At 41.7% G+C, this 12,877-nt stretch overlaps 1 protein-coding gene across 8 annotated transcripts in view; it reads right to left on the reverse strand.

The window, feature by feature from the left end:
• The window catches only part of TCF7L2 (transcription factor 7 like 2), a 173,230-nt gene that overhangs the window by 24,772 nt on the left and 135,581 nt on the right, over positions 1 to 12,877 (reverse strand). For all 8 annotated transcript variants that reach the window (XM_053983890.1, XM_053983889.1, XM_053983888.1 and 5 more), the window contains exons 5-6: positions 2,344 to 2,476; positions 119 to 221 (exon numbers count right to left, since the gene is read on the reverse strand). In XM_053983890.1, coding sequence (XP_053839865.1) covers positions 119 to 221; positions 2,344 to 2,476 — 236 coding nt within the window. The remainder of the gene's footprint in view (positions 1 to 118; positions 222 to 2,343; positions 2,477 to 12,877) is intronic.

A 12,877-nucleotide genomic window follows, 5' to 3' on the forward strand; every position in this document is an offset into this window, starting at 1 on the left:
GTGGCAGCTGGCAAACAAACTCATCCCAATGCACACACACACAAAACATATATATTTTTACATAAGTTTTATACATCAGAAAAAGAAAAAAAGAAATTAAAAAAATGGAACTCCTTACTGTGGTACTAACCATCCTAGCGGATGGGGGATTTGTCCTACAGTGCCTGGTGATAATGGATAATAAGGAGATATATCTGGAGGATGTGGAGGCCTTGGAATTCCTATAGAAGAGGAACACAAAGCAGCATCAGTACTGAAAGGTGGAAATAAATAAAATCTAAAGAAAAAAAAAAACGCATATGCTTCTAAATTTCTGTCAATTTACTTTTATTACAGTATTTGTGCCTTCTCTTAGGGTTTTCAAAGGCTTTTTCACATTCTCATTTTTTTAAACAAGAAAAAATGATGTTATTCACTCCCTCAGTCACCTCTCCAGTCAGAGATAACTATTTTTGTTATTTAGAATTCAGCAGTCTCAGATATAATTTTTCTGTGATACTGTATCTGTATCTGTGATACAGATACTGTACTAGATATTCTCTTAAACGTTCAACACAAAGATGGATCCTGCAACAACTTCATGGTTATTTTAGTTTCAAAGTCAGCCAAAAGACCACAGGCCCTACCCATGTCAATAACATGGCATTATTCCAAAGTAATCTCCAGAACAAGTTTAAAAGTCATTAAAATTGCAAATAATGTTTGCTTTTAAGCAAACCTAGGAAAGCTTTTCTGAAATCAGGAATGGAGGCGAGGGCCCCTGGAAATGGTTGGTAAAACCAGGCGCAGATGCTGAAGGTGTGCAGGGGAGGACAGAGAGCCCAGCCATCCTCTCTGGATGAGGTACAGTTCCTACTCAGAAAGTAGAAACCAGCTCCAGACACAAACCTTAAATATTAACGCTTTTTACCTTAAGAGCAAATAGGAATTACTCAGAGGAGTAAGGGTTACAAAGCTGGGTCTTTCAATTAACAAGCCAGAGCACAATTACACAGCAGAAGCAAAATTAAAACAGAGAGCATTAAAATGAAGGGGTACTGTATTCAGGGCTAAAAATTATTTTTTTAAGTCACTTGGGAAGCTTTTAATCTCTAAATTAAATCTCCTTGTGTGACATTTTCATGCAGACATTGCTTTTTCTCCATTACAAAACCCAAACAGATTAACTGGGCTTTAACCATCCAGTGAGCTATTTGCACACTTGAAAGAATGTTCACAGAAGAAAAGTAAACAGTCTACAGACGTTAATCATATGTTTTACGATAACCATTTAAAAGCTATTCCCTGTACTACCATTATTTAAATGAGAGGTTGACTATGCCATTCACTTGCAATAACCAGGGATGGTGAGATGGATTCCTTTCAAGCCATGTGAAGTCAGCATTAAGCACAATTAAAAGGGGGCCCCAGTTGAAGCATATCGAGTGACAACCAGCTAATGCACAGTCTCATTCAAGGGCTGGAGTTTAGATAAATTATCTGCATAAGTTAGGGCTGACACAGAGTGATTCCTTTGACATGAATTCTGTTTCTGATGAACTTCCCAATTAACTAAATGGGGTTTGGATTAACAAAACCAAAAACCATTGTCACTAGGAACTCAGCACAGCCTGTAGAAAGAAGATTGACACTGTTTGACTTCTTTGGGAGCTCAGGTTAAAAAGGGACTCTTAAAAAGTTAGAATAACATGTAAATTCTTCTCTGTAACACCAATAAATCTAGTCAGGATTTTACATGGTGCTCTATATTCAAGCAGAGTGCCCTTCAGTCTGAACTTAGAGTTGGGTAGACTTACATTGGGGAAAAGAGTTGCAAGTGTAAAGCTGGAGCTAAGTAGGTACAGTGGATGAAAATTCAACATTATAGAAGAAAAATGGCTGAACTCCTGACACAGAAACAATGGGATTTGGGGAATTAAAAGAGATTCATTTTGAAACCGGTCATGACCCACCACCTTTAAAATTCCAGCTGCAATTTTGTAAGTGCAGATCACAGAATGTACATGTTTAATTCTCTGGGTCGTGCATGCAAACCAAGCACTGGTAGATTGAACTACCAGGTGGGGTATCATGCTTGCAAAGAAACACACCTGCAAGCGACCCCACACATGCAACTCTGGTGTCACCCTGCAGAAGCTCTATGAAAATTCACCCAGTAGGTTTCCTTCTGAAGTCTGATTGGCTTAAAAATAAAGTATTTTATCTGGGTTTGACATTTTACATGCCCCCTTTGGTGCTCCAGCATGGGAAATCCATTCTCCTGCACTCGTCTCCCCTAATGCACAAAAAGGGAAGATCCACCCACTCCCTCTCAAAAGAAACCCCAAAATACTTCCCACCTACCTGTTTTGGGATCTACGTCAGCTGGTAAGTGTGGAGGAGGGTTTCCTGGTGTGAAGTGCTCATTGCTGTATGTGATAAGCGGCGTAAGAGGGTGTACATGGTGTGGGTGCTGCACAACTGGCACTTTGTTAGACTGTCAAGAGAAAAAGGTTGACACTGTTAGAGCAGTGCTGGGCATCCCCCCACTACAGCATGAGGTACGACATACAAAAATCTGAGTAGCCAGGATTTCAATGTGATCCTCAGACTTTTCCACATTCCTTCTTGGCATCACCCTTGCAGTTTTCCCACCCTCTTGCTTAAAACCTCCTCACACACTTTCTCTGCTGTTGAGGTTCTTTAATCTTTTTGACCTGTCATGCTCCTGTACGGAGCAACAGCAATTCTTTAAAATTTTTCCTTTCTATTTTATAATCTTGTGCTTCACCTCCAAGATGCAGGCAGACTCCTCAGTGAGGGGCTGAGAGAGTCCCCCATTTAATTAGCAAGAGACCCAAATGCTCACTGACCTGTAGGTCTTTTCCTCTCCCTTTCCTATCCTCAGTCTCAGTTCTGCATTTTACTGCTCATTGCAAATACTCCAGATAAAAAGCCTTTGTAGTGCTGGAGTATTCCCTTCATCAGCAAGCATTAAGCTGACAAGCGATCACCTGCATATTTTATATATATATTTTAGAAGAACTGATTAATTATCAATTCATCAGAGAGCACTAATAAATGGAAACTGGATACTGATTAATTAGGCTACTAAAATATTCAGCTATATAAATAATGGCAAAACCCCCCAGATAAAGCCATTGAAATTAACACTCTTGTAGGGGGAATAATCACGTAGATATCATGAGGTTTTCCCCATCACACTCCTAGCTCTGGGGGAAAAAAATATTTTTCTCAACAACAATTAAAAAAAAATTTAAAAAGGGGTGAATGAATGAAAGAAAAAGGCAGGCTGAACTGTAACTTACCCTTACAAGATCACAAAGAAAAAATTAAGCTGAAACCAGCTGAACTGCTGGACCATTTACTGCGAGTAATCCAATTGCAAAAAACCCTATTCCCCATAGAGGATTTTCACTAAAATCCTACAACAGGGACATTTAACCAGATTAGGTACCAGCAAAGATAAAGAGGCTGGTATTAGATGATGAATGGATTAGAGTCAGGTTTCATTTTAGAATGTGTCTTCATTTCCTTTTATTACTTTAAGTAAGGAACAACTTGCATTAACATCAAGTAAAAGGAATCACATTAAAATAAAGTAGTGATACCATGGTGGCCGCGATAGCGCCGCTGCTGTTCAGGGTCTGCCAGCACTCTCCTGCTCACCCTCCTACTCCAGGATGGCTCCAAGCCCACTGCTCACTCCCCAGCACCCCCAAACACATGCACACACCCTCACTGTGCCACCTTAGACAAGCTATTGCTACTATCTGATCTAGCTTCCAATGCTCTGAGCTTCCCTTAAAAGCATTTCAAAAATAATTCAGTTATTCTTTGGGAACGAGCTTCTAGACTGTGGGCAAGCAAGAGGGATGACAAACTGGGAGCAAGGAGGAAAAGAAACATCTGTCTTCCCTGAATAAACAAGAAATCTCTCCATCATGCTTTGGCCAAATGAAGCCCCTTGGCTCCCCCAGCCCTTGCCATAAGTGGCTATTTGGGCTCACTGCTTTGATAATTGCAGAAAAAACTGTGCATCCAAAAGAAGCCAGCCAAGAGCTGTACTTGTGCTTCCCACAACTTCTCCTGTGTTCTTCACCATGTTCATCTCTTTCTGCCACCCTTACATGGGATGATTCCTCTCCACCACCAAGCATTTGGCACAGGGGATCTCCCCTGTCAAGTGGCCACCACGCAGGAAAGAACGTGGTCACGACAGCCAGTGCTGTGATTAACAGCACGATGTGTTGGCTGAGTTGGGTCAGATCTGCCAGCTGAACAGCCAAGGACAACTTTTGGCCACACGCATCCATAATGGTTTCACATCAGGAGGAGATATGAGGATTTGGCTCTCCAAGTTCAAAAAGTCAAAGGAGATTCTCTAACCCAAATCTGTTCTCTTTCAAGTGAACCAACCTAAGCAGTCCAAAAGTAACTGAAAGCTTTGGTAGGGGTTTCACCTAACAAATTATATTTCACACCACACAAAGTAGCAGGCATCTACTCAACAACACATGACATTACAAGCCAAATGACCAGTTGATGAGGTTCACAAAAATGATCATTTCCAATAAGAGCTATTTTTTCTGGCCAAGAATTGTGTGAACTCCTGCTGTTAGGTGACCCACAGTGTGGCCCCATTTACTGAAGAAGTAAATACATGCTGTAGCTTTGTGCTCTCCCAACTCTATCTTCACAACATTGTACGCCTCACCCAGACCCTGACAGACATTAAGTGCTGTCTTCCAGAAAGAGCTTATTTTCACAGAAACTGGAGCTGGTTAGTTAAAAAAATATGTAGAATAACATTAGAGGGTCAGACTTAAGCCGACAAACAAGAAACAACATGTGAGAGGAAAGCTGGACTGACATGGCTCCATCACCAAAGCCAGATGTACCATAGGGGGTTACATGTAAACTGTGGGACACCACCACTCCTTGCTTTGATATACCAAGACCGCCCGCAATATCTCCACAAAACAGAACAACTGCTAAATTATGATGTATTGCACTTAACATGTTTCAGAGACAAATAAAAAGGAAAAACAAATAAAAATCAACAACTAAGAGCTTGAACCTTAAGTCTGCAATTTTTTCCCCTGGTAAGTAATTTTTGTTTAGGTTGCTACCACACACTCAAATGGAGCACTCATATAAAGGTGCAAGGGTAGGATACTCTTTTGACACTCCGATGATGCTGGGCCAGAGGTGGGAGGAGAATGTACCAGGAGAAAGGGAGAAACTGTCATATACACACTCAAAAATATGCACTCTGGGACAGAGGAGTGTGATCCACTTCCCAGCGAGTCAGTCTGCATCTGTACCACTACCCAGGGACAGGTTTCCATTCTGTTTTGCACTGTTTAGCACACACTGGGGAAAGGGACCATAACTCCCCTCAGAACAGCACACACTATTTGCAAGCCAAGCTAAACATCTGTAATATGCTAAACAAGCTACTCTTTAAAAGTACTGTTCCTGAATTTAACTAAGTTTCATTGGAAAAGAAAAATAAAGGACTATCTGGGAAAGAGCAGGATTAATCCTGCAGATGCATCTTCTTTTGAAGTCAATGGGAGCTCTGCCTGAGTAACAAGTGTGGTCCTAACCCCATCCACTGGCCATGAAAGGTAAACCACAGAAGCCATCAATAGGAGACACCCATTAGATGACTTTAGACATCCCCCTGCAAAAGGCAATATTTTCCACTATACATTTGTGAGCACTTTATCAAGGGCACTTTTAAGCTAAGAGCCATTGTGAGATGCAGGCGTTTCTCTTGCAAGTTGAAGAGCTCCATTTATGGCTCTGTCAGGCATGGGAAGGGGAGCTGCACTGGTACACACAGATTAGCATCAGGACATGTGGTAACAGGACAGGAACAAGTGGAGATTTATAAAGAAAAATCCCAGCACCTAAGAAGTACCAAGCCCTCTGCTGATAAATCACCCCTCTCCACCAAAAGCTGAGGTCTCATACGCTAGGTTAGAGGGCATGGTAAAGAACTGCAAAAAGACAAGAGAAGTTTGCTTTTCTTGATAACTCCTGCCTGAAGCAACCAGAAGAAATTGTCCCCATAGGGGTTCTACTACTAAACATCTCTATGTGAATTTGAAATGCTTCTGAGAGTGCTTAAACACAGATCAGTTTAAACAATAATGGAGCTCTAGAACGAAAAAGATTCTCACACCAAAACCACAACAAATTTTGGACTGATAAATGTTTGAAAGGAATACTGAGATCCATTTAGACTAAGTTCTGATAGGTGCCTTTAGGGAACAAAAAAACCTATCTGAACTTCAGATTTAAACTGCAGGGGATTGTGTGTATAAATTGCTGTGTATTAGTCTTTGTTGTATGGTAAGGACATTTCATTAACAGGATGAAAGATGCTTCTATGCGTATACAGCCCAATTTAATACACCCCACTGATGAATACTCCCCATTTATTGAAGAAGTTAATACATGCTGTATAAATCAATAGTTCCTAAGTCTCTGAAAGCAACATAGGACTTGCACAAGATGAAACATTGTATTGTTGAGCACACAAAGAGAAACCAACCTCTAAACAGGAAGAGTTTACTACTGCAAATTCTGCTTGCAAATTCATGGCTTGTTTGGCTTTGGTTAAAAAAAAACACGGAAGCATATCAACTCCAAGTCAGAAAAAACCATGCCAGAGACACCAGAGGATGCCCTCACCAGGAAAACATGGGGTTAGTAAAGGCAGGTCTGCACAAAAAGCCACCCAGGCTGAAAACAAGCCATCATGCCATGGCAGTATCGCAGCGGCCAAAGCCTTCGGCCTCTGACTCCTTTCCAGTGCATCCCAAGGGCAGGGGGATGCTCCTGCACCAGCTCAGCCTGAAACTCCAGTAGCTGCCAGCATAGCCCATGCAGCTGCTCCCCTTTCCCTGACCTGGGTGGCCTTTGAAATGTCCTTCCAGCCCTGTGAAGCAGGGAGGTGCTGCAGCCCACCGGGCACCCCTCAGCCACCCACGAGCGGGAGGGACTGAGCAGGTGCTCGCACCCAGACCCCCAGAGCCCTGGCCCCTTCCTGCACTATCAGAGGAATGAGAGCTCTCCATCCTCCTTAAAACCTATTAATCAAGAGACACTGAAAACAAATGGAGCTAGAGCTCCGCCTGTCTTTTTGCCATGTCCTCCTCTTCCCCACTGCTCTTCTTTTCTGCTGAAGAAAGATGGGCCCTGAAAGTGCTTTTATGAGCCAATACAATACAATAAAACAAAAGCAGCACAGAAGAGGGTTTGTCAGCCTTTTCCCCTCCTCCGGGGTGGATGCAGGTCGGCAGTGGTCTTGAATTAGCAGGCCCTCCTGGAATTGCTCACTGGGCTTAGCAAGGCACCATTCAATACCAGTTCACATTAAAAAATAGGTTTCTCTCTATTTTCCAGATGATGCTATTGCAGTTATGCTGACTGTGGCCAGTGAAATGCTAACAGATGGTCCTGAACTGCTCTGCAGTTCCAAAGATGCTCATAAAAGGTTTTTTATTTCCTAAAGTTTGATCTCTCCCTGATTCTGCCTAGGAATGACATCCTTACACAACACTCACCCCCTCACCAACCTGATGCCCTACACAAATCAGGAAATTAAGTTGCAAGTAAAGGCAAATCCCCAAAATATTGCTGCAAATATTTAAATATTTTTCCACTTCCAGGAGAGTCAACACCACCCAAAGCAGAGCATCTGTAAGCACCACTGCAGGTCTGGGGATCACCCACATCAGTAGCCAGCCTGGGTGTGCTTTCTGTGCTGCTCGGTGGCTGGGTGGCACCCCAAACTACACCAAGGAAACTGCATACCATTTAGGTTAACTGAGAAGCTAAAACCAACCATACCCACCAGCTATATGTAACTTGGTACTCGTCCCCTTCCCAAGCATAAAAATTCAATACAAGTGATGAAGCATTTCCTGAAAAATATCAAAGATTTAATTTTACCCGGCCCTGTTTTGCTAGTGAAGTCACAATTTATTTTTTAAGGATGCTTTCACACCTGACTAAGCATTCCTGAAAACTACTTCCCCTTGCTCCTTTATGGCTGATACAGTGGCCTGAGCCCTTTCTCAGTTTAATGTAGCTGATTCCTGCCTAAGGTCCTGCCCTAAGCTAACTGCCCATTGTAGCAGAAGACAAGGCCTCCATTGATAATCACGACTCACCCTGCTAAAAAAAAGCTCATTTTCTTCTTTCACACAAATGATGACAGGAGCACTGACAACCATGTGCTGGGACAATACCCTCCCCAGGCAGAGCCTTAAAAAATAACCCCAAAAATCCTTCAACAACCCCCACTGCCCTACGCTTAATATATAAATTTAAAAAAAATAAATAAAATGGGTACACACACACAAACACACTTTTGCAGCCTTCTGTTTCTTCCCCTTCCCCCCCCCACCCCGACCACTTCCCAGGCCAGTGAGTGCCTACCTGCTCCTGCAAGAACTGCTGGCTTTCAATAAAACCTCGTGGTCTATTAGCAGTCTCTCAGACAAAACAACAAAATCAGCTTCCTGGCTCTAAGTGTCCAGCAATTCATTCATGAAAAGAATAATTTTGTTTTTTTCCCCCCCCTTAGCTCAGATGAAGTGTCCCCTGAATATTAGAGAGCTAAGCCACCGTGCTTGACATTTTTCCACATCCTTCCTGTCAGGGTGCGAAGGTACTGAGGGGAGGGGGTGGGGAAATGAGGATTTAAGATGTTCAGGAAATTTCCACTTAATTTCGCCGAAAGGCAATTATGTGAAATGATCTGGTGACAATTAGCATACGCCAAATCCTCTAGTGTACAAGGGGAAGGACTGGGGTTTAGCTATCTAATTACTGCCTGTTAGTTCCGATGCAGGAGGATAAAACACACTAGTAGTAAAACATTATTAACTCTGCTCACACTCAGCTTTCAAAGCTGTTGTGGGCTGAAAGTTTATTATTATGGTATTTGGAGTGGGGTTTTTCCTTGTTTTTTTTTCTTTTTTTTTCTTTTTTAAGAAAAAGACTTGGCATTTTAAGTACAAGTTAAGTGCTGTAGTCTTGGACAATGTGGTGTTAACGCTAATGTCAGGTCAGACCCAAACAAGCACCTGCTACACAAGTGTATAATTTGAGATCCTTCAGCAATGCTGGAATTACATTTACAGCAGTTGGATTTTACCTTACTTATTCTCTTAAGGCTTCACTGATAAAGAGAAAGCACTCTGCTCACCTGCTCTGCCTCAACTCAGCACATGAATTCACACACCAGTTACATAATCTATAGCCCAGAACTGTGGCCTGCATGTATCCAGGCAAGCCTTACACTGAGTATCAACATTAGAGGTTATTTGATCAACAGGTGGATTTTCCCATACCAATAGGACAGAGGAGTGCTCAGTCCCTTTAAGTTTCAGGTAATAAAGCACCCAGATTTATTTTTTCCATTACAAAAGGAGAGGCAATTTCTTCCCCAGTGTGACAAATACTCGGTGCTTTCTCTGCATACTTTAGTTAATTTTAATTACGAGACAGATACCATCTCTGCAGAGCAGGCAAGCCTTCGTTCATTCTAACAAGGCAAAAAAGCAAAAACACTTGGTATATATTACATTAAAACTGAAAAATACATTTTTGCTAATCCATACCAGTACGGTGTGCTGGATGCAAAACCACTAAGCAAAGAGATGGGTGAAACCAAAGCAGGTCTCTGAACACAAATAGGGTAGGAAGGGGAAAGGCACAGAGCAATAACACAAGCACAAAAATTAAGAGAAGATGAGAAGCACAGAAAAAAGCAAATATAAGCAAAATAGTGCTTATAATTGCCCCGACAGACCTTGCTCCATGCTTTTGTGTGAATACCTAGTCATGCAATTTGATTTACTGCCCAACATTCTCTGAAATGTCTCATTATAAACAGCTTTAATTCTTGCTTATAAACCACTTATTTCAGCACTAGACAGACATATTCACTGTAGAAGAAATAGCTCCTGATTTTTTTTAGGGTATCTGTGACTTCTGTCTATAGCAAGAACTTAAATGTGAGGCTGTTAAAAAACAGCAAGAAATGAAAGAAAATTAGCATGTATGCCTATACCGTCTTGTACTTGGCAATTTCACTAATAACAGCATTATTAAAAAATTACCATGCACATACACGCCTTGAGATATGACGACAAGTTTTCACTACAGCTTTTTAAAACGCAGCATTCACAGCAGACTGTGCTCAACACTGATATGGAACACATGTAGCAAATGTATATTAAATTCCTTAACAAATAACAAGGCTCTAAAAACCGTTTTCATTTTTTTTATACGCTAAAAACATTACATGCAGCACAATTAAGCAATGCAATTATTAAGTAAATCCAGACCAATTATTTCTTGAATAAATTCAAAAAAGTTTCCTTAAAAATGTTATGTTAAATTCACATGAGAACTGAAACACCTTGCAAGTATTTCAGAAAAAAAGTAACAGGTACATTTACACAGTGCTGTCAGGCCTTTTGCCCGAAGTCCCAGTAAAAAAACATTCCTCTAAAGGTAAAATATTTGTGAGATCTCACCACCAGTCTTGTAAAACCTGCATATACAACAACATGCAGTGAAAGAAGAAACATATAAATAAAAGTCCTTTTAGATGAATTAATTTTAGAAAAAATCTACAGAATTTTATCCCTTGTTTTATATAAGAAAAGGTAAATAAATCAACTAAGCTAATCAGGCAAAGGTACCACAGAGTATTGAAGTGATAGAAATCCTCCTCCTGGATTGAGTGACTCCGTAAGCAAGTCTGGCAGAGTTAGAAAAGGAAACAGCAGAAACTCAAGACTTCCACAAAACCAACAGTGCAAATGTGATGCATTGTAGAATGCTTCAATAAGTTTCTATTTTCTGTGTGCAAGTACGGGTAATACACAAAACAGGCTGAGGGGCAGCTTTACTTTCTGTAATATATAATAATAGGAGAAAGTCTCATGGACTTCTGACAGCAAACACAGAACCACTGTATTAAAACATGTTTTACCTCATATTTTTCAGTGTTCAGTCTTATTTTTCATATTCCTTTATCGCTGGGTAAAATAATTCTTATGCAGTGTCCCTAAAATTTTCACCTTTCACACTACAGCTGAGCTTTCTGAAGAACTCAGAAAATTTAACTGTCAACCAAACACAGGATCAAAAGCACCCAATAAATAGTACTATGTACTATTTTTAATAATTAAAACAAAAAATCTCGTTTCATGTATAACAAGAGTTAAACCATTCCATCTCCAAACCCCCTTAACTGTAACGTATGTGCCCTGTTACAAATCAACTTTTCTTCCTTTAAGAAAAAAAACCCAAAACCCCAAACATTTTTACCTTCATGGTTTCAGAGTTTAGGAAATATCGTACTGAACTGAAGAAAGCTTTGAAGTGGCCCCCTCCGCCCCAAAGGAAAAAAAGAGAAGAAAAGCTAGTGATGTCATGGTCACTGTGTGGCTGCCTGACTGCAGATGTAACACAGCTCTACACGCGCACACACTTCTCTTCTCCCTCGCTGGTAACCATTGTTCAGCAGCCAGGAATCAGCCCCCGAAACCTGCTGCACACCGGGCTCTGAAACACCGCCCTGCTAACACACCCCGATCCCACCCTGGATGCACAAGGAAAAAATCCCTTTCCCCCTCCCACCCCCCCAAGCAAACCCCAAACCCGGGCGGAGGGAAGGGCACAGAGGAGGAGTGCAACAACTGTCCCGCTGCACCATTGTGTCGCGACAGCGGCTCTGCCGCTCGCTCCTCGCCACTGCTGTCAAATTGAGCGGCATCGAAAAGTCGCGCTTCCCCCTACTAAAAAAGAGGATTACCATAAAATAAATAAATAAAAACAATGTAGCTAACAAAGGTCACAGCTGGAGATGCTTGCTTGGTTTCTCACGCTCCCCCCCTCCCCATTTTTTTTTTTTTTTTTGATTCCACACAGGAAGAAAAGGAAGGAGAGGGAGAGAGGAGGAGAGGGAGAGAAGTCACATCAGAAGTTCAATGGTCAAGACGGAAAGCGCGCACGCAGAAAGTGCTACTCACCCAGCAATTCAAATTGAGATGCCAGCAGCCGAACTGCTGGAAGAGAGAGAACCCAGAGGCAAGCGCTCCTCCTTTACCACTCAAATCTTCCATTCCCACTAAAATTGCATCCCTCGGGTACATAACAGCTTTGTCTTTCCTTCTGTTAACCTCAAAAACTTTTTTTTCTTTACTGTCTAGATGCCAATTGTGCTGGCTTTGTATTATTTTCCTTGCAGCTTTTCTTGCTCTTTTTCTTTCCCCGTTCCCCCCCTTCACTTAAAGTACTGGAAAAGCTGTCTTAAAAGATCAAGATGTCTCCAGTTTTTTGGCCTGGTGTTTTCTGAATGCTCAAAATCCACTGTCATGTTGGCTGTGAGAAGTGTCTTATTTCTAAATTGTCGGCTGCAGTTATCAAAATTTAGAGAAGCCTCCTGTCTTTTCCAATATAGCACTTTACCATCATCCTTCCAGGGAGTGGGGAAAAGACTTTCTCTCCCCCCCTCCACCCCCCCCACGCAGGTATGTCTGTTCACAAGAGCTAAAAAGCAGTTACTTTGGAAATCAATGACAATGCTACTCCAAGCCAGGTTGCGCAGGTATTACTAAGTGCAGCGAGGAAACGCCGGCCGGCCGTGAGGGAGCATGATCAGTTAAGTGTAGCAAGCATTCACTTTATCTGCAAAATTGTCAAATCCCTCAAAACAAATTTCTTAGGGGGAGAGCTGTAAGGAAAGTGTATTTTCTTGCCATTATAACACTGAGGTGACATTTGGCAGACCTTTACCATTAGCTCTGTTCTCTCCCCCTCCTCCCTTTTCCTTTAGTAT

The sequence above is a fragment of the Vidua macroura genome, chromosome 8 (genome assembly GCF_024509145.1).
Source record: "Vidua macroura isolate BioBank_ID:100142 chromosome 8, ASM2450914v1, whole genome shotgun sequence".
In the NCBI taxonomy this organism is placed as follows: Eukaryota; Metazoa; Chordata; class Aves; order Passeriformes; family Viduidae; genus Vidua; species Vidua macroura.